We start from the raw sequence: 22,944 nt of genomic DNA on the forward strand, positions 1-22,944 counted from the left end.
AGGGTGATGTTTTATCTTTAATTAGGTTGAAAGCCCACAGACACGGTCAGCCAGAGGAAACTGAAAAATAAAAGGATACAAAACAAATGTGGTGAACATCAAGAAATGGAAAGATCTGTTTGTTATTCTCCCCCAGACTGCTGATTTTTTTTTTTTTTTTCCTGTTCCTGTCTGAGACTTGCCTGTCCTGCTCCTAGAATAGCCCCCATTTCTTTTCTCTGCCCCACACAGTCACACATTTTTACCCTCCACCTTCTCGATCCAGTAGTTACTCTCTACCCAGAGTTCAGCCTGGCCGGGACAACCATTCCAGCTAAGGGGGAGGAGGACTTCCTCACGCTGGCCGCCTCCCGGCTCAGCCGCAAAAAACGTGTCATCGGGGCTGGAGTCGGCGTGGCCATGGTCCTGGTCCTGTTGGTGGCCATTCCCCTATTGGTCCACACCACCAAAGGGGGAGGGTCCGGAGGAGGGGGCACACATTACGAGATGCTTGGGAGCTGCAAGATGGTGTGTGACACTTTCACCCCCCCACAGGGAGAGCTGACAGCCGTCTCCCCTCAGCCCCCAGACTTCCCAAACCGCAGGGGAAAACAAGGGTTTAGAGGGAGCGCTGGACTTCCTGGTCCTCCAGGTCCTAAAGGGCCTCCCGGGGAGCCCGGCAAGCCTGGCCCACCTGGTCCACCTGGGCCTGGACCCGGTGGCTATGGCCCCTCTTTCTACAGCCCCAAGATCGCCTTCTACGCCGGCCTCCGGAAACAACACGAAGGAAGTGAAATACTAAAGTTTGATGACGTGGTGACCAACGTAGGGAACTACTATGAGCCCGGTACCGGCAAGTTCACCTGCCCTCTGCCAGGTATCTACTACTTCACCTACCATGTCCTGATGAGAGGTGGTGATGGGACGAGCATGTGGGCTGACCTGAAGAAGAACGGACAGGTGAGTGTGGGTTTAGGTGGGAGTGATTGTGTGTCTGAAGTGTCTCTCTGAACTTGTGATCTGAGTGTTTGGCCTTTTGACACAAAGCCTGAGTCTGCAACTATAAAGCAACCAAAGATGTATTGGTGAAAAACTTTTGCACGTTTTATGTAGGCCCACAGAGTTTGGTCCAGTATCACTCTGTGTCACAGACAGTGGACATGATAAAAGCAGCAATTTTATAATTCAGCCTAGGACAACATACAACATACAGGAGAACATGAAGTAAACCAAATTAAATGATTAAACACAGATTGTAACCAGGGGCGCTGCACAAACATCTTTGCCCTGTACATATACAGTTCAATAATCCACTGCCTCTCCTGTATAAATAACTAAATCAACAAGTGTAAGCTCATGCATTTGTCATGGTTATCATGAAAATACGTAACAAGGTGTTTTAAATGAAGTGAAAATAAAGTCTATTCAATCTAAAAACTCTATAAGCTCATTTCACCCTCCTTTCTCAACTGACTATAATTACTATGTGAAGCTTTCACTGTGAGAATATTACAAAAGATTATTTACATATTAAATACATCTTACTCTGGTCCCTACCCTCAGAAAGGATTACTCTTCTACTGCGTTTCATAATGAAAAAATAGCATTAATAATCAAGGTCTCACATAATAAAACCATAGAAACCTAAAGACACAAGTACACACAGAAGTATATGAAACAGGTAGCCCGAGTATTAAAACTGAACCCTGTCGCTCTCAAACTGACAGACTTGTCTTGATACGGATAGTCATACTGAATAATACTGTACAATAATGTACAATGAAACAGACTACTCTCTGATGATGTTGTAAATCTCCTCTTAGTGTAAACTGCTGAAAACGACTGTATGAAATGACTTTTAGTCTGCACCTAATGAGCTCAGCTTGTCAGACATCCTCAGTAACATGAGAAGATGGTGATGATGGAGCAGCAGCTGATTCACTCTCTGGTGGTTTCTCAAACTGAGGACAATGCTGCTTCATTCATCAACAAGCTGCCTATTATAATATGAAACCAGTCTGACACACTGCCACCCATGATATTTTTCTTTCCTTCCTATTTTGTAGCCTTCTTTGTAGCGACATGACTGCCTCGCAGTTCTTCATCACACTCGTATCACTGCCAGCATTTGGAGAGAAATGACTTCTGTCCACCCGAGTGCAGGAGTGGACTAAACCATTAACACCTTTCAGCCAACAGTAGCAATAACGGTTTATACAATAAAATAAAAGCTCAAGAACAAGCTTTGAGCTGATCATGAGTTTTTACTTAGACGACGAGAGAGGTAGGGTTGTCCACCGTCTTTACAGACCCCGTGTGAAATTGAAGAAACAGCAAAACGTAAAACGGTTCACCAACGAATGAGCTCCACTCCTGCCATGTTCTCAGATACAGCGTTCTTGGCAACTGCCATACCTGACTGTAATTTCCCTTTAGACTTATGTCTGTAAGTGTTCTCTGATCTGATGTCAGCACAATGACATCATATGTCCGTGCTTTCCAAAAACCTTTGCAAATCACTGAAAATAAAGCCATTTACAAGCCACTGACGTTGTAATGTTTGTAGTCATGGTCAAAAGAAACACTGTAACAATATTACTCTATTTACTTTTTTATTCTTGTTCAATCCTGACAAAAGTCCTTATTCCCACAACCACTAGAGGGTTTTGTCATTTGAACGTAAACAAATGTCATTTTTGGGGTGCAGGTTGCCGTTGTTGCTGCATTGCAGTGCCCAGGTGTTGCTGTTATTGTGTAATAGTTTGACTATCACTCAGTTTCTTAGCACGATGAAAAAGTAGCCTAGGTTCTTAACAGTAGAATAATAATGACATTTTAGACAAAGAAACATCAAAAGTAAAGGTTTCGTAAAATATACCAGAAATAAATCTAAATGCTGTCTAGATTAAAGTAAAAGGACTCATGCTGTATCTCAACTCTTGTATAGAGAAGAACCCCCCCCCCCCCCGAAAGCAAAAAAACAAAACAAAACTGTAATTAATTGTACAACTTGCAAACAAAGGGAGAGAGGGAGCGAGAGAGATTGACAGCCAAGCGATCAAGAGGATAACAATCCTCCACGTCTCGGTGGAACAAAGCCAAAATGCAACAGCTGGCTACTGTCCTCTGAGGAACTCTGGCTTTAACACTAATAAATAAACAAGTATAAATGCCTGGAAGAAGCCTTGAACGCTTCCATCTGGAGATCCGTGACAAGCTTGAAGTACTAAGCCCTCACTCTGTTGAGGAACTCTGATTCTGACATGTGTGCTGCAGAACAGAAGAGTGACATCCTGGGGATTACCAGAGAAGAAGAAAAAACATGCTTTGCATTGTTACAAGCCAAGTCAAACTGAACAGAGTGTTTGATGGTACAACGGTGGTTTCTCTACACATAATTCAATAGGCACATGAGCTGACAGCAATATCCTGCTGAGCAGACCATCACCCAGCTAGGCTGCTGTTCACTGATATGCTTTGCTGAATCTCCATCTTAAAATACTTTTACAGTATGTGGACCAGTAAGAATATGGCAGGGGAGTAGCTGAGCAGTTAGCATGGCAACCTTTTTCCTAATTCCTAATTCTTCTCTGTTACAAATTGTTCTTCAGTATGTGTAATAGCCATCATGCTTCTTTGTAAATTTATTTTTTGGTATTTCGTTTTTATTTCACAGTATATATGACAAATCCACATCTAGAATTCAACCTTGGATGTTGAGGTTATGTGGCATGAGTCTAAACCATCAGGCTTCATGTTTTATTCGACTTTTATAATGCTACTAATGCTACTGTTAGCTGAGGTTCACGCTAAACTACTGCCCAACCCGTAGGAGTCACTAGTACACTCGGCCTCATTGACTTTCCCACCATTCATTGCAATGCAACAAGGCTAAGATGTTGCCAACAACAACGAACAGTACATCACTGGGTCTGCTCAAGGAATCAAACTCACTGTCATTGCAGTGATGGACAGGAGCTTTCTCCCTGCACCACCCATGCTCACCAGGTCTGTTTGTTTGTTAGCTAGCTTGATATGTCAAAAACATATCAACAGAGTAAAATCTGGCCAAAGATTTGCCATGAGCTTAGAAAGAACACATTCATTTTTGGTGCCGATCCAGTTTATTTTTAAAACATTTATTAGCACTGCAAGATTTCAAGAGTATTTACACAATTTTTTATGACCTACTAAATGTATGAAAAAATGTGGCACATGATTGTTACCATGATTTCCCATCACAATGTGTATTTTGTGCAGATTTAAATCCAGATGCAGATTTCAAAGTAGGGCTTTTTCATAATTGATGAATCTACCAATTATTTTCCCGATGAACTGATTAACCTTTTAATCTGTTAAATATACATTTTTTAAAAAATAGCAAAAAAATGCTAATCAGTGTCCATGGCAACAGCTTCTAATTGCTTGTTTTACTTGACCAACTCTCCAAAACTCAACAATAATATGATATAGAGAAATGCAGCAAATCCTCACATTTGAGGTGATGGAGAAAGAGATAATTTGGACTTTTGGCTTGAAAAATGACTGAGATGATTAATGTGTTATCAAAAAAGTTAATAAATTTAGAAATTCACCAAGTTAATGATAAAATTTGCATCAAAGTGCAATGGTTTTTACATTGGAAATGTGCTGTAGTTGGAGGAAACAAGGAAAATGTCTTATCTTGAAATGCCTCTCCGCACCAGATCGATGGGCATCTGTTTTTTTCACTGACATCTGTTCTAATGTTTTTGAGTTCTATGCTCAGAATACATACATCATTATAGATCTTTTATGTGACTGATCAAGTCCATAAAAATAGTTATTCCTCATTTCATTGATGTGATGGGATGTGCGTAAAGTGCAGAAAAGAGGACAGACAGTTAAATGCCAGATATAATTGGAGGACTTGGTTTGTTGCGTGTCTTCACAGACATTGTCATTCCTGTCTTCTCCTGCTGTTAAATCTTTCATAGCCTTTAGATGAGATCTTCTCCCCCCACCTGTGCCCCTCCTTTACACACACACACACACACACACACACACACACACACACACACACACACACACACACACACACACACACACACACACACACATACTTTTACCGTCCACTGGCTATTGACTCCTTCCTCATTAATTATCTTTTCCATCAACTAAATTATTTAACCCAATTCAGTGCTGATCTTGCCCTCACAGTTTCATTGCACTCGCTGTTTTTTTCTGTGAATAGACAAGTGCTCTGGGAGCAAAGTGAACCAGTCAGGTCAATGAGAAAAACCTTGAGGATAATATTGAAAAAGTTTGTCAATTGAGAGACTGTAAAGACATTCAACAGCAAATTACTCCTTACTATTACTGTAACACTCTTTCTAAATGGTTATTCTGCTCACTCTGTCCAGCTTTCGGAGACGCATTCACTCACTGTGATAATTGGATAATGAGTGAGAACATTTATGAGTAAAGTAATGCACTTATATATGCCTATTTATTTTCTTGCTAAAAGTTAAGATGAGAAATTTGATCCCACTCTCATGTCTGTGAGGAAAATATCAAGCAGGAACCAGCGGCTTAGCATAGCATAAACACTGGCAGCCAGGGGAAACAGCTAGCCTGAAATGTCCGAATGTAACAAAATCCACCTACCACTAATAAACGTTGTTGAAAAATGTACAATTTCTCACTGAAAGTACTTATTACTGTGTTACTGCCCAACACTACAATTTAACATGTTATACCTTGTTTGTTTAATCTGTAGTGTTAAGACAACAATTAGCAGTTTAAGTTTTAGGATATGCTCTGAATTATTATGCTAAAATAAGCTAACAGGCTCCAGCTACATATTTACTGTAAGACTGGCATCGAAAGTGATTTTTTTTTTTCTAACTCCCAAATGTCGATGTGGTCCTTTAAAGTCTGCTGTGTCTGTCTCTGGTGTATCTCACGGCATGGTTAGATGTGTGTGTACGTGTGCGTGCGTGTGTGTGTGTATTGTCAGACTGATATGCATGGTGTTGATCAACGTCTTGTCAAAGGGAGCTGAGAATAAGACACATCCTGGGGAGAGATCACTGCAGAGACAGGCAGGATGCAGACAAGTGGGCTGACAGAGAAGGAGAGAGAGAGATGGATGGATATTCGCAGAAGAAAGGACAGAGGAGGATGAGAAAAAAAGGAAACATATAGCGTCCTCTGTCCTCCTTGGAGGGAGGAGTTGAGGAGAGGGGATAAAGCAGTGTAATCAGACACATGACTGACACATATGAAACAAATCAGACATCCTGGATTCTCGTTTTGCTAAATGATTGTCTCAACATGTAACGGATCAGCAAGTTTAAACCAAGTTTGCAGAGCTGAATCACTCAATTCAAAGAATCCTCTTCACTCCTAGTGTCCCATAAATCATCAAAAGATTGGTGTTGAGGTAGGTGACCTTTTCAAAAGATATATAATTCACCACCAATATGTACTTTGCCCTTTACAGTGATGAGCATGGAGTGGGAGTATGAATATTTATAGCTGGTCCAATATAGGTGAATCTGGGTTGGTCAGTTAGTCGGTCTGTAGTGTACACACACACACACGCACACACACGCACACACACGCACACACACGCACACACACACACACACACACACACACACACACACACACACACACTGTAGTTTTGATGACATCAGTGTCGTAGTAGCATTTCAGTATCTCATCTATTGACACTGGGTAACCTCATTTTGTGGCAGTGGCATTAGCTTGGATCTGACCTATACTGGACTGGTGGACAAAGCGGTGCCTTATTAAAGCCCAACAAAATGCTCTGATGGACAATGTGAGGTGTGAAGGTTAGAAGATCAATTAAAAGTGGAGGATGAATCTTTGAATTAAAGGTGCATTAAAAGTGCAAAGGTAAGAGAAACAGAGATGCAGGTCCTGATGAAGGTGCATATAGTGTATTGGTTATATTGTGAGAGATGAGCGAGTGAAATAATAAGCAACAAACAGCAAAGACAATATTTTGTAAACGAATCATTTTCAATATGATTATTACAAAAGCTCGACAAATCATTGTTTGTTTGTTTTTTCATGTAACTCCAACTGAAACCCGAGGTTTCGGTGTCAATATAACGGTATAACTAATGAGGTATATGAGCTAATTTGATAATTAAATACACCACTTAAAAGTTGTGGTGATGACAAGCTGGGACTGAACTAGGAGAAAGAAATGGCTCGCCTCCAGAAGGTAGGTGTGATGTGGCTACTGTAAGAGGTGGAAGCTGCTAATTACAGTATGTCAGGCAAGGTGTCAGTGTGGACCTCATGTGGCACTTCATTAGACAGTTTCAAGCTTATTTTATTTTGGTACTTTCGGATTCCATTTTTTCCCCCCTCCCCAACAGTTGTGTGTGTTGGTAAAATAATTCATGCTCAAGAATTTTTTTGTGCGTTGCATTGCTTTGGTGTCTGACACAATGATAATGGTTAACATTTTGTGATAAGGGATGAAAGTCTGTCCTTTCAGACAGCATTTCATGTAGAGTAAATAGAAAGAATCCTCTTCCATACCCTGCTGCCTGCCCTTGTTTCTTCTGCTTGTCTTTTTCTTCAAGAGCACACACATTTATATGAATTTTCATGCACACAGCCATTATTTAACTATATGTTTCTGTTATAATGGCCTAAGCCATTATATTCTGCAGACTAAAGGCTGGTTGGCTGGTTGTTACGGTGTTTTTGTCATGCCTTTGTTGTGCTTTCCTTTTGCCTCCCCATTATATCATTATTTCTCCTCATCAAGGAAGCAGGGTTTTTTTCTCTTTTATAAACCTCAGTGTTTCACAGTGTTAGATAATGGCTGAACCAATATGTATTCTGGATTATTAATATTTTTAAGAGTAGATATATCAGAATTTGATGGATATTAACTTCTGACCTGTGACACATGTTATATGATGAATGATGAGCGTTTGGCAGTTAGTTGCTTTTGAGTATTGCTGTTTGTGTTGTCGCATACTGTGCATCCACAGCAGGTAAGACAGTCAACAATATGTCATATAAAGGAATAGCATAGTTTAACTTCAGAGCTGAAGCTTTGCTCTAGCTGATGCTCTGCAGGTAGACTTTCCACAGAACACATTTATATCCAATTAAGGCATCTCCTCTACCCTCAAAGGTTTCAGGGTAGAGCCAATTAGAGACTTTCTAATCAACATCTTGACACCTTGGGTCTTGAGTGTCATGGCAAAATATTAGCATTTAGTATGCCAATTAGAGTGTGAGTCTGCAGTGCAGGAGAAGAGTTACATGTGGACCAGGGTATAGAAACAGGATACCTCAGGCTGGTATACATGGATGGAGGCAGAGAGAACACAGCAGCTTTTTACAAAAAAAAAAAAAAAAAGGGCCATTTCAATTGCCCTTCTTCTCTCTCTCAGTTCACCCTCAGAGGTCCCCCAGGTAAGTTTAAGACGCCCCGTCTCAATCGCCTCGCTCCGCTCTGAGAGGTCTGTACATCACAGTGAATGAATCCTGTCAGTTTTATTACCAGAGGATCAAGGCACCACTGCGAAACAAAACAAAACCGAAAAAACAACACACTGCACGGACAGCCCACCTCCCCAACCTCATTCATACTCCTCCCCCTCTCCTCTGAAATAGGCATGCTTGATCAGTTTGTTATCCAACAGGCTCCCTCCCCATTACTCAAAGCCCCTCTAAACTTTGGCTTCCTTTACTCGAATCCTGTGCTTAGACTGCTAAAGTGCATGCAGCTGCTCACCCGTCTGTGTGTCCTTATCCAAATTTCTGCTTCCACACCCTTCTTCTCACTGCTTATCCTTCTTTTTTCCTTACCTCACGCCCTCCTTCCTTCAGTTTTCTCTGAGGCGAAGTTTGATATTGGCTCGATATACATAAAAATGATGAAATGATAAAATTTGAAATACAGCATGTCCGCCCTTAAATATGTCACACAAATCAGTGGCACACAACTGAAAATGTAGATTTTATTGAGCATTTAACACTTTTAGTGAATTATTTCTGTACTGTCAATTTTCCCTCTCTCTCTTTCTCTCTCCCCCACCTTTCTCTGTCTCTCTCTCCTCATTTAATGTCGCCCCCCTAATGAAAAGTGGAGGAAGTGTAATCTTCTCTATTGTCCCGTGGGTCTCCCTTCTCCCCAACAGCAGCAGATCAAGTCAGAACAGCATTGGGCCAACAGACAGAAATTCACTCCCTTGTCGCTATCAATCTCCGCCACTGTTGACAATAATCCTGATTTGCCTTTCCCTCTTGTTTTCACTCCCAAAGCCCCAGTGCCTCCTGCCCACTTTAAGAAAACAAGATTTCCCAGTGATTGTTACTGACAGCAGCTGAACCTGCAGATTCCTCTGTGCTGGTTTCAGTGTCACAGCGCTCTGCAATGTGAGCAGCTCAGCCTGGTCCGAGATATTACAATGTGTAGAGGTGGAGGATGTTTTCAGATCCTGAGCTTGAGCAAAAGAACCAAAGAAGTAAAAGCCTCACTTTGCTTTACTGTTACCAGCACACAGAGAGAACAAGTAAAGTTCACTTGCCATTTTTCTGTTGTATTGACATCAAAAATGAATGAAAAACCTAGTAATAATTACATTTACTTACTTTCCCCATTTTTAAAAAATAAGATCAAGTTGTGTGATTTAACAATGAATATACTTTAAGTATCACAGTAAAACTACTCGTTTTGTAGAAAAATGGCCGCTCTTAATGAACATATCACACCTTAGATTATAGCATCATTAATATTGATGCATCATTGCATAAGAAGCATTTTACTGTTGCTGGTCGAGGCAGTACTAATTTTATTTTAACCGTTTTTTTTTGTAATTGTCAAATTTTAATCAGACAAGTTACTCATTATTACAGTTGTCAAATGAATGCAGTGCAATATAAAGTGCAATATTTCCCTATTTCCCTATCCTGTGGTGGAGTAGAAATAGAACTTATCATTAAATCATAATATAATATATCATACTAATAATAATAACAATAACAACAATTATATAATAATAATAATAATAATAATGATAATAATAATAATAATAATAATAATAATAATATTGTAATAATGTACAGTTGTAAGATAAATGTAGTGTAATGTACAAATGGTTAAAGTTCTAGATTTAATCACTGTAAATTATGTTCATGTCTTTTTCTCCTAACTTTTGCTTTACTGCAGATGCCTCAGATGACATTTAATTCATTATACTTCATAATATTGATGATGACTGTGATAATATTTAAAATGTCACACTCTTGAAAACAGGTGCATAAGATGTATAAAATAGCAAACTTGTCCACTGGGTTTCTGTATATATAGGAGGAGAATGTAACCAAGAATTAATCATAAATGTAAGACATTAAATGTCAGCATCTTCACACTGTCTGAGTCGAGGCGAAGTAAACCTGTGTGTCTCATAAGGACGTCAACCATAAAAAGCCATAAATAACATTGTGTCCTTTTGGCTGGCAAATATAATTAGCTGATGTTCATGTTTAAAAGGCCATTTCAATGACATGGTGTGAATATCACTGCGGCAACTTTTGTTATGACCCTTAAACGTGGGCGATTCAGGTAGGAAGAACCCAGCAGCGTGATGAGCTATTATAAAATGAGGGCTTGTGATAGAGTTGTCCTTGCACACATAGAGAGGTAAACCAGTTTTAATTGTAATCCTATACTGTACTCTTAGCAAGTTACAGCAGCCTGTCAGCTTCTAACTCAGCTGAAAATATTGTCAGGGGAATCATGCCGTTCAACCATGTAGACAGATGTTGGATGTACAAGATGTCAGATTCTCTTTGCTGTTATATTTTTCCGAAAACCTATTAGGTCTCCTCAGGGGAGCTGTGCAGTCCCTTCAGTGCAGAGCAGTCTTAACAGTATAAAATAACAAAATGTCCTATATGCTGTGTAGTTTTTTCTCAGGTGTTCACTTGAGATTCATAAAAAAACAAAGAGGAAAGAGAACTGCTCTTATCGAGATGTGGAAAGACCTGGAGTGTGTGTTCTCTTTTCTCTTGTGTGTGTGTGTGTGTGCGTGTGTGTGTGTGTGTGTTTGCTCAGGATCTTATCCTGACCTCCTGCTAGTATTTCATGGGCCCATTTGACCACTGTAGCCTATCCTGTGCCCCTATTTATTGTGATTGTATGGAGTTATTGAGGAGTTGGACCTATTAGGCGAGGAGCTGCCATGGCTGTCCGACTACCAATTACCGTAGCCTGCAGCCATGTATAGCCTGCCCTGACGCATCTGGCGGCAGGGAGGGGTGAGGGATGTTGTGAGGAGGGGATGGGGAAGGAGGCAAGAGGGGGGTGGGTGGGGGTTGAGGAGGGTCCTCAGGAGACCTGCCACAGCAGCATGCCGTTAATCAATCCGATTTAGGCCGGACAGGGACACACTTAGTTGCTGCTCCCGCCAACACTGCCATGGTGGGGGAGAGAAAATGTGTGCGTGACCTGCATCTCATTGGAGTGTAAGGACACAAAAAGATGGATAGATGGGTGCAGAATGAAGAGATAGAGATGGGGTGGAGAATGGGGGAGGGATGATGGAAGGGGCGTGAGGTGTGGAGGGAGAGACAACAATTAATGGAGTGATGTGAGTTGAATTAAAACAAAGGAAATGTATCGATTAATTTCTGTCTCAAGGAGCAGAATAAAAATGTTCACCTTTTCTACATGGAAGAAATGCTTGTATAGAGAAATGCAGTGAGTCAAATTGATAATTGTAAGATTCCAAAAAAAAAAGGAAGAAAGGAACTCATTATTTGATGGAGGATGAGAGGAAATGGGTTTTTTAGTCTCATTTTATTTGTCTTAGCGATCACAAGGCAGCCAGGGAGGCTTGATGACTGGTGGAGATGATGGACCATATCCTTAGTCAGACCCAGACCCAGAGCAGAAGACAAGGATGGAGTGAGGGTATCATATTTGCATTCATTAATATGTATGCGCTTGTGTACTTTGTTTTCTACTATTAAATGGATCGTCTGCATGAATAGTCGGTTACTTACCCAATGATGGTACAATTTATTATGAGGAGATTTGCTCGCTGGCTGCGAAAACAACTTTGGACTTGGATCTTAGAATGACAATGGACAAAATAATATAATTATATAATCATTATATAATTAATAATAGATAATTACCTGGGATGCACTACTCTTCATCCAATCAGCTGTTTTCTCACCTTGGAGTGTGCTCAATTAAATCCTGGGATACTAGGAGTGTCTAGAAAAAGAACTCCAATTACATGAGGATGGGAGTAACATGACATTAAATCTGGTGCTTGTGCAGGCTGCTGCAGGTGTTTGACTTCATCCTGGTCCTCATGAAACCTCTTCTTAATTGCAACTTGTATGGGAGCATTATTCTTGGATCCTCACTCAGAGGTGTGATATTTGTTCTCTGGTATGTAAACATGTACAGTAATCGTCAGATGGAACGACTTTCTTTTAAATGGCTGGTCATACCATTACAGACCCAGCATCATGTTTAATCAGAGTGCGTTCCTCCCAACATAAACCTGTCCAGATGCAGATAAAATTGTGAAGAATGACTCATCAGACCGTACCACTTTTTAAAATTGTGGAATTGCTCCAGGTTCTGTAGTCCTCACACCAGCTAATGCATCCTACTGTGTCGGCTGTGAATACCAGCAATTGCTGGATGGCAGCCATTAATGCCAGTTTTATGAATGTATATATAATGTATATATAATGTCAAGGTCTTGTGGTAACTGTGTTGTAGGGGTGTTGTTTACATCATTTGGTAATTTTGAGGCTAAAGCATGGTTTCTGTTCATCTTTTTCCATGTTTAGCATTCAATATATTTGTTGTTTTTTTTATTTCAAAAAGATTTCAGTTCAGTTGATTGCATTTCCTGTAGTCTCTGTTTCTTTGGAACTCTTTAGTTTTCTCATGTTTGTTTGAAAAATCAAATATAATGATGATGTTTGTCAAATCTGTTTAAAATGCTAACTGGAATTCAGCTTGACATGAGCCACTGACTCACACCCTGTAAATGTAATTTAGATTCTTCATAATTAAAGCTGCTATAATGAATCAATATCTTTCTAAAAACAATTGCTCAAATGATTGTATGTAATGTGAAACTCTGTAGCTCCCCTCAACAGTGCAAAGCACTTTTGAGCCTTTCAGCTCATTGTTTTGGTTTTTACTTTACTTTTACACTCCTAGTGACTAGCTGGTGAGCATAGTGGAGCATTTAGCAGCCAGGAGGTAGTTAGACCAAGCAGCAACCTCCAGGGCTGAAAAATGAAGCCAACACCAAAGAATGGCCACTAGAGGCTGGTTGGTTTTATATAATTCACCTATTTAAAAAGGCTTAAAGTTATGCATAATCGAGGGCGTGCCGCTTTGACTGACAGGTGGGTGAGCATATCTACTTGCCACAAACCGGCATGCAACAAGTCGCAGCACCACACATGCCTCCTCTTTGAGCAGCCCACTCAGGGCTTCAAAACCGCTCTTCAGAAACCCATGGGCTACGTCACAGAGGATATGTCTATGTATGTGGCTATGTATCTTAAATACAGTATGTGGTTAAGACCAAAAGCGGAACCAAAAGAAGAGAAAATATTGGACTTACATTCATCTGGTGGACAGAAACATGACTCCGAGTGAAAGCATAATGTGTAACTCAATGGCAACTGTATGCAAAAAATTTGTCTTATGAACTTAAAAGTTGATAATAAATCTGTTTTATGTTCACAGCTCGCTGATATAACTGAAGGTCTTTAACCATTGTATGCATACTGTATATACAAGTGTAACATGGCTTTGCAAAGCTGAATACCAGTGAAATAATAATAACTAACTAATAACTGAAACTGTAAAAACTAACAACTTAATCAGTCCATGTCCATATATCAGCAGTCAATATGCGTATGTGTGTGCATTCACTATATTTGTTATAATTGCTTGAAAAATGAACTTATGTCTTCCCTGATACCACCCTAGCAATCCCTATCAGACTCCTCTCTGCAACAGGTGGATCAGGTGTGAGATCAACAATCCTCTGGAAAAATTGATAGCGACTAAGAAAGGTTGTGCCCGCAGATGGAGGTTTGAGGCCAAAGATCACTGCACATCTCATCTATCTACCCAGTGGACAGGAAGGCATCTGTACTGATGACATTACACCGAGATCACAGAGTGAAACAGGAAATAAAATGGCACCGGTTACATCCAGATAAAGTGAACAGATGAAAAAGATAAACCTATTAGAATCATCAGCCTTTATATATAAAACATGTCACATGGTCGGTTATTACTAGGATTATTCTGATTAATTAATCTGGTAATATTTGGGATTTTACCATTTATGTGCATTGAACATCACTGGATTGCATTATACTTGCTTTCTTCATGTAGACCATAGATATGCATATTTCTGCCATCATTAACTTTTAGATGATCGTGGTGAAACATGTCTCAACTGCAGGTGATAATTAATGTTTTGGGGCTATAAGAAAGGAGCAGTGATTTAAATAAGAGAAGAGAGGATTGTGGGAACAGATTTGTATGTACAGCTATTTGAGACCAATAAATTTGTTTGCCCAATACACGTCCAATACACAGTAATGTATGTTCTTGATCAAGCCATTTGAAAAAGCTGTGATTCATTTATTTTTCTTATCATATCTATTTATATGAATTTCATTTTTATTGCAAAATTCCAAACAATGTCAAGAAAAAGAACAATTTACGTTGAATATTAAAAATTAAGATAATCTATAAATATAGACATATTATTGTAAGTTTGAGATGCAGCATGATTTTTAAGATATATTGTTTGAAAAAGTCATTTCACCATCACAAATTTAAAAATAAGACTTAATACCCATTCCTCCTCTGTCCAACCTTATCCAGCTCTCAACCTCTTCCTCTGCCTCTTTTCTGTAAAATGTGCCGCAGCTCTACCTTGAACTCCAGACTAATTACACAGTTTGTATGAATCAGAAAGTGTGGAGTTGCATTTTCTCATCAAATTCTGTACTGCTGTATACTCAGTCTAGACTAAAACAGAAGGATCAAATCCTTGTCTAATATGGTGTGAAATTGTCAGAATTAAAGATATAATATCAGCATAACACATGGGATGCCTCTGTGGCTCAAGGGTTAAGATGCCAGGTTAAGACCATAAGTCACAGTGGTCCAGCAGCATCAACACAGACCACGAAAACCACATAAACACATGACTCGTGATATTGTTTATCTGCTTTCCCTGTGGCTAATACTTAAATTGCTTTCCATCTTTGCAGCCTACAAACATATCTCTTGTCTTTATCTCAGGTGAGGGCCAGCGCAATCGCTCAAGATGCAGATCAGAACTACGACTATGCCTCAAACAGCGTCATCCTGCACCTGGACGTGGGGGACGAAGTGTGTGTACAACTGGACGGCGGCAAAGTTCACGGGGGAAACACCAACAAATACAGCACCTTCTCTGGCTTCCTCATCTACCCTGACTGACAGTATACTCACATTTATATACTCTCCCCCTCTCTCTCTGTAATCAAGCAAAAAGTCTCCTCTCCATTCTGCACCTAACACGCCATGCTGCCATAATGTAATTTGTCATCTCAATGCTGCTCAGTACACAAAACATAAAATAACATGATCACAGTTAACAAATAGAGTTTGAACTGAATTTGTGTAAAAATGAATATAGTATTGTAAATACTACCAGTTAACATTTACTTCTGATACACACACTTGTGTCACCTGTGCCATGAACAGTATGTGTAAGCATGGCTACAACACACGATTAACATCTGTTTCACACGCACACATCGGCTTGTATGCGCACACACACAGGCGTGCACACATGAACTGAACTTCTCCTATCAGTTGTTACACCGAGACAAGATGACCATCTCAGTCTGAAATCGACTGAAACGATCTCTGAATGTCGACTGTAAATCGAAGTGTGTGTATTTGGCTGCAGCCTCTCGCCTTCACTGTGAGATGGATTTTCAATATGGCCGTAGACACCAAACCAGAAAAGTCATGAATATATTGATTGCAACTGATGATACAGCCAACACCACGATCATAATCCAGTGGTGCTGTATGTCGGTGTTCATGCCTGTGTGTGTGTGTGTGTATGTGTGTGTGTGTGTGTGTATGTGTGTGTGTGTGTGTGTATGTGTGTGTGTGTGTGTGTGTGTGTGTGTGTTTACTCTTCAGTTTGTGTTGAGGTGTAAAAAGGCATCACGTTGCTGTTAGTTTGACTTGCACAATCTCTGACTCCTGTTACAGGGGGATGGGAGGGGCGTCAAGTTGTCGGTAACAGTCCCTTAACACACACAGTATATCGATATTGAGGTTTAGCTTTGAGATTTTCCCTGAGCCAGAGCTTATGACAGAGTCTCATCATGTCCTTCTAATGAGCTGAGGCTTCCTCTGCAGCCTCACCTGCTCAGTCACACTCAAACCCAACATCTAGGGCGGGTAGTATGGTGAATATATGAAAATATATATAACAAAAAAACAGTTAGACATTTTGGGAAATAATTTGTGGTTTTGCTGGCAGGCAAGTTTTGTTACCTATGGACAGAGCAAGGCTAGCTGTTCCCCCTGTTTCTAGTCTTTATGCTAAGCTAAGCTAACTGACTTGCTGGCCCCAGCTTCATGTTTACCGTACAGACATGAGAGTGATATCAGTCTTCTCATCTAGCTCTCTGCAGGAAAATGATTAAGCCTGTTTCCCAAAATGTCAAACTATTCTTTTAATTTTACCGTGAATGTACCCATGTGAAGATGTTTTTGAAATGCAGGTGACTGTTGTTGATGTTTTACTGCCATATATCATACCTATAGATTTTCCGTGCCTTACATTTTCTATTTTATTTTCTATTTTTTATGCATGAGACAGTATCCCTTGTTGAATCTGGGCTGTATGAGCAAGCTGATCCACGTGATGCAAACAGCAATCTGACGAGGATTTCTGACGAAAACGCAGGAAGTCCATGCAAATGTTGTTCCTCACCTAATGAAATTGCAGATCCCAACCGAGGACACTGACTGTGAATCTTTGTACATAGCTGGAGGTGACTCACTGCTGTAAATAAAAGCTCCCAAAATGGAGACTGAGGTTCATTCTGTATGGTGGGAAACACCAGTGGGAATAAACAACAGAAGCATGTGACCGTGTAATTCCAAAATTTGCATCCAGAAAAATTATAAAAAATGTTGATGTAACCAAATTATTATATTTAACAATTCTATTTTTTTCATGATATTATGCTTAGACGGGTAAAATGTAAAATTCCTTTGAACACATCTATTGTAGTTTTAGAAGAAGAGAGCTTCATGTCGGTCCAATAATACACTTGTTAAAATGTGCGGCAGAGACTTTGTTGTCCTGAGTGACACAGATACGACCCTGAGGCCTGATAGCATGACTGTACCCTGATGAGATTTGGATGTGAACTTTCTATTCAACTTGTCATTCTTGTGCTGTGAAAAAAAAGAAAAAAGAGAAAAAGAAACATCCTGACGTTGTGTATTATACACAGACATTCCTGCTGAGTGGCTTTACATAACCTCTGTGCCATGCTGCATCCTACTGTGTGTGTTTTCTGGCGCTGTTACCTTTGTTCACGAGCAGTGAGGATTCATTGTTGTCACTGTACTTTGCAAGCTGAGTTGTGTGTATTCGTTATGTATGAAATCAGCATAGAATTTTCTCTGCCCTTGAAGACCATGAAACACAATAAAAAACGAAAATTCAGGATTATTTTGATGTCACTGAGTGAGAGTAAAACCAGCTCTTCCTTTATCCTTTATTCCTATTGTTCTTTATTCTCTCCTTATACGTTACACTCAAACAAGGACTCCGCAGGTGTTGACGTCTGTTGTGATAAATTTCCATTGCTGATGGTGTTTTTTTGATTGCAAAAATCTCAATATTTTAGCAATATTTATGTCCAACACAAATTTATCAGATATCAGATATTCATTAAAATACAGATAAAAAAAGCTCATCCACTAATTAGAAATACGAGCCAACAAAACCTACCTGCCATACCCCTGGTGTTGCTCCATTGATACAGAATAATATGCTCAGTGGCCACTTTATCAGACACACCTGTACAATCTCTGACATCAGTATTCAGACCGTCAACTCAGTACTGATTTGAAGCAAATTGGCAGAGATTACAGTCTTCTTGGGTATGACGCAACAGGATTTGCACATCTGGCTTTGGGGATGTTCTGCCATTCTTCTCTACAGATCCTCTCGACATCTGTCAGGTTGGATGGGGACCGTCGGAGGGCAGCCATTTTCAGTTATCTCCACAAATGTTCATTTGGGTTTAAGTCATGGCTTGGTTTTTGCTCTGATATACATTGTAAGCCGTGAGACCTTATATAGACTGCTGTGTGCCTTTCCATATCATATCAGTGCAACTGAATATACCATAGCTGGACTCCAGTCTATAGGTGTAGAAACATCTCAAAGATGATCAAGAGAAATGGGAGTAACCTGAGCTAAATTTCAAGTGTCATAGCAGAGGGACTGAATACTTATCTCAATATGATATTTCAGTTTTTCCTTTATAACAAATTTGCAAAAATTTATAAAATTCTGATTTCACTTTGTCATCATTAGCTGTAGACTGATGAGGGAAAAATCAATTGAAATGATTTAACGTAAGGCTGCAACATAACAAAATGGGAAAAAAGTGGGAAAAAACATCATATCCCAAAGTAAGTATTGGGTGGTCTGATCATAAATCAGTCAGTCAAACACTATACTGATATAAAGCACAGGTGTACGTTGAGCCAAATGCTAACATCAGCATGCTAACATGCTCACAATGGCAACATGATATAAGCAGGTATAATGTTTACCATGTTCATCTTAGTTCATAACACAGCATGATAACATTGATTAACACCAAACACAAACTACAGCCACTTGTTGTTTTGTAAGTATTTGGTCATAAAGTACAAATTAAATTTTGGTAAAAAATCTGTTGCAGTCCATCCAGCAGTTGCTAAGATATTCAAATCAGACCGATACTGCCACCCACAGAGCCACACCACTAGCATGGCTAATAATTAAAAAAGATCTTGGGTTGTAAGAGTTTGTAAAGTTCCTGAAACACATCAACAATAATTGTTGACAATCTAGCTTTTATCAATATTTATCAATGTCAGTAAGACACAAAAACCTCAGCAGTCTGGGGTGTAACACGTCCTTATGGTCCTTCCCAAATATCGGATTATATTGGACTGATTTATACTCAGAAAAGTGGAGTCTGTGAATAATTTTAAATTGCATGAAACAATGCCTTGTGACTTAGTGGACACCCCCTATAGCCTATGTTTCAGTTTTATTATCAGTTTTATGAAAAAAAAGTTTGTCTGACTAAATTCAACTTCAGGGCAGAGCTCAACACAAATACTCGTTAGACAAATACATATTGAAATATGTGAGATCAAGCAAAATTACAGCTACAGCAAACTGTTTGAAAGTAATGTTGCTATAATAAGACTTGTTTCTGCACCCGATGCTGCTTCTACCCTCTGCAAAGCCACCATGTGAAAATGAAACACTGGCTGAAAGGAGTTCTCACCTCACCAGAATAAAAAACATGGAGATAGATCTTTAATTAAAGGTGAGAGGTAATACTATTCTGGATGAGGGCGTTCTTGCTGAATGTGGTGCAAAAGAGAGGTTTGGGAGACTGAGGGGAGTCAGTGGGGTTGTAGCTCAGCAGTGCCCCCCACCCCACCCAGGTCCCAGTGCTCCCTCCTCGCAGATTCCAGCATTAAGTTAATTGGACAGGGAGAGAGGGCTGAGGAGGGAAGCGTTCAGCCCCATTAGCAATCCCCCTGTGGAAGGCTGAGCCGAGAGGATCACAGACTCACAAATAGGAGGATTAAAATAATCAATAGGCTTCTCTCCTTCAGCACAGACGGGTGCACCACACACACTGTTACTCAGATATGCACACACATGCTCATGAGCAAACACAAACACACAGACAGTCTGAGGAATACTAGTTCAAGGAGCACTGCTCTATTCAGTGTTGTCTCTGGACTTTCACAAATTAGCCTGGGTCATGTAAGATTCACACACACACACACACACACATACGCACACAGACACCTATTCTCTGTTAATGAAGGTTAATTTGAGGCCTCTGACTAAATGAGGACCAGTAAAAAGGTCACAGACATGAAAACAGTCTGACGTGTCTATATTTTGCTCAGTTATTTCTCTACTTTTATGTCGGCAGAATTGTGGAACTTTTATATAAATGTTATTTCTTGTCACATATTACTCCATGGGAGCTTTGATTTTAATGTGATGTTTATATAATATCATAGGATGCATTTTATTATATTTTTGTGCATGTCCATATAATACTAAATCAGTAACGGAGCATGCACTAATGGCTTAGATCTGTCATTTTCTTCAACTGTTGCAGTAACTGGAAATTAAGCAAAATATATATCATGTTTTATATACATTTTTATTAAAAAAGTGCTTCCCAAGCACAAATCAAATGATGTCTGCAAGACAATATCAATATGTTTAACATGATAGAGAATACTAGGTCAACCATTGAACTACAATCCTCACAGCGCTTCCCAACCTTTGCCCATACGACCATTTTAAATGAAGCACTGCAATTACAATCTCTTGTTGCACACATCAGTGAACTGTTTGCAGTTCCTAGAGCTGATTCAATTAGTCAATTAACTGATTAGTCAGTAATCAGAAAAATAATCAACAACTTTTTGACAATCAATTTCATAACTATTTTAGTTAAGTTGGATCTGTTGATTTCTTGTCAGAAATCATTGAAACTGAATCTCTCTGTTGAACAAAACAATACATTGTAAAATATCACTACCATAGACTTAAACAGTGAATTAATTAAATTATAATAATAGTAATCAACAATGAATGTAATTGTTAGTTGCAACCTTTACAATTTCAGCAGGGATTTTCATTGTCATTTGAATTTTTTTGGAGGCCTTTTCAATATTTCTCAAAAAATTTTAATTTAAGATAAGATTAAAAAAAAAATGTATTTTTTCTGTGTAGTGTAGTTTCCTTTCCTATAAATCATTTCATGACCCCTAAACTTTAACTTGTGACCCCTTGTGGGGTTCCTGATCCTCAGGTTAAGAACTACAGCTTTAAACATCATCCCTATCCTTTTTTCATAAAAAATGCCCTTTAAAAATGGCCCATAAAAACTAGTTTTCTTTACAAATTTACCTGCATCTATCACCAGGCTGAGGAAGGAGCATTTGTTTAATTTAGCCATAAATACATAAAAACACCTTTTCTCACTGCCCTCCTGCTGTTACTGCCCAACTCTGAACAACACACTTGAGTGTGAAATCAACTTTATATGTTTTAACGAGAGTGCCTTCATAGGTCAGGTCTTATGCAATCAAGATAATTAATTGATAGTCGGCCCAGTAGCCACTAGATACCTGATTAAAATGAATGATTATAACATAGATTATTAAAGACACATTTTAATTAAATACAGTATGTGCACTCACTGTGACTGAATCAGAAAGTCTTTTCAATTTCATTTTGATTGTATGAGTCTTATTTAATTTACATATCCAGAAACCCCTCCTGCCTACCTTTCCATCCTCTTTCTCTCTCGTCTCATCAGCACTCTTAACTCAGGTCCTGCTGCAGGAGGTCATTTAGTAACTGGGGGGGGGGTCATTTTTTGCCAGCTAAAAGATGTAATTGCTCACTTTTTTCCCTAAGATTTACAGGTAAGTGCTTTATTTTGATGATTTTAGATTTGACCTCATGTAACTTGTCCAATGCATTAGCAATTAATAAATTAATCAACCTCTGAATCACTCTCAGTGAGGAAGCTTCTCAACTGAACTGGCAGCACTTTGTGGTGCGTCAAACATCCTACTGATTCTGAAAATTGTTCGATATTTAGAACAAGTGAAGACACAGCCAGACCTCACCGCCCGTTAAACCAAATGAATCAGGCCTGATGATGCCCCAAAGACTTGGTTAATGTGTTTGTTTGGCTCCTAAAGGTTGCACTCACAGTAAACTGCATTGTGTTTTCAGAACATATCCTGTAGCATGGAACTACTTGTTGAAGTGATCCAGGAGCTTCACTCATATGTAACATGATCTGAGTGAGTGTCTGCAGTAATGTACATTGAACTGTGTATTTTTTTTTTTTGTTTTTTTTTTTGGAAAACATTACTCTGGTTGTAATATGTTGTTCCTTGTCCTCTACAAGGGCACATGGGACAGTGATGAAGACTGTGGCCAAAATATCCCTCACTAGCAACAAATGCAAAGACAAAGCCTGGTTAGGAGTTTGATGACTGCGTGACAGAAGATTGTTGACATCTTATTCATTATTTCAACTTCATTCTTCACAGAGCTGCACATAGAAAAAATTAAATACTTCTGATTTTTGAAGTGTGCTTACAACTATTTCCTGAAAAGAGTTAATGATAATGATCCACACTGGAACCATAGTGCATGATGAGTAATTTTACTTATGATAGTTAAATTTAAAAGTACTTTAAGAATTTGAGTGCATGACTTTTCAAGTATGTTTTCAAAGTAAAGGCTATTATTCAATTTTATGTTATTATTATATCAATTGTTATACATTACATAAGACAATTGTCCAAACTGCCACTTCCAACCTTTACTGCTTGTTTTTGCTTTGCAGTAGCCTACATAATCTGAGTTCTGCTTGCACCACTGCTTTGAAACCTCTCGCATTATGTTGAAGCAGTTTAAAAACAATCCCTACACCACTCTGGCCCCTGCTGTTCAATGGGAGTCATTGCAGCACCATGTTGTCCAGTAGTTGTAGTACCACACTGAGGCCGCTGGGCGGCAGGCGACGTCGACTGGTTGTCTGCAAGCAAAG

The 22,944-nt window shown here is 39.4% G+C and overlaps 1 protein-coding gene across 1 annotated transcript; it reads left to right on the top strand.

Annotated features, from left to right (window-relative positions):
• Nucleotides 1–378: 378 nt before the first annotated feature.
• Nucleotides 379–15,511, top strand: LOC111221893 (complement C1q-like protein 4). The gene is made up of 2 exons (XM_022745483.1): nucleotides 379–939; nucleotides 15,332–15,511. Exons 1-2 carry the CDS (start codon nucleotides 400–402, stop codon nucleotides 15,509–15,511), a joined length of 720 nt encoding a protein of 239 aa, XP_022601204.1. The 5' UTR covers nucleotides 379–399.
• The last annotated feature ends 7,433 nt before the right edge of the window (nucleotides 15,512–22,944 follow it).

Source organism: Seriola dumerili, unplaced genomic scaffold (assembly GCF_002260705.1).
Source record: "Seriola dumerili isolate Sdu_G_001 unplaced genomic scaffold, Sdu_1.0 BDQW01000088.1, whole genome shotgun sequence".
Taxonomy (NCBI): domain Eukaryota; kingdom Metazoa; phylum Chordata; class Actinopteri; order Carangiformes; family Carangidae; genus Seriola; species Seriola dumerili.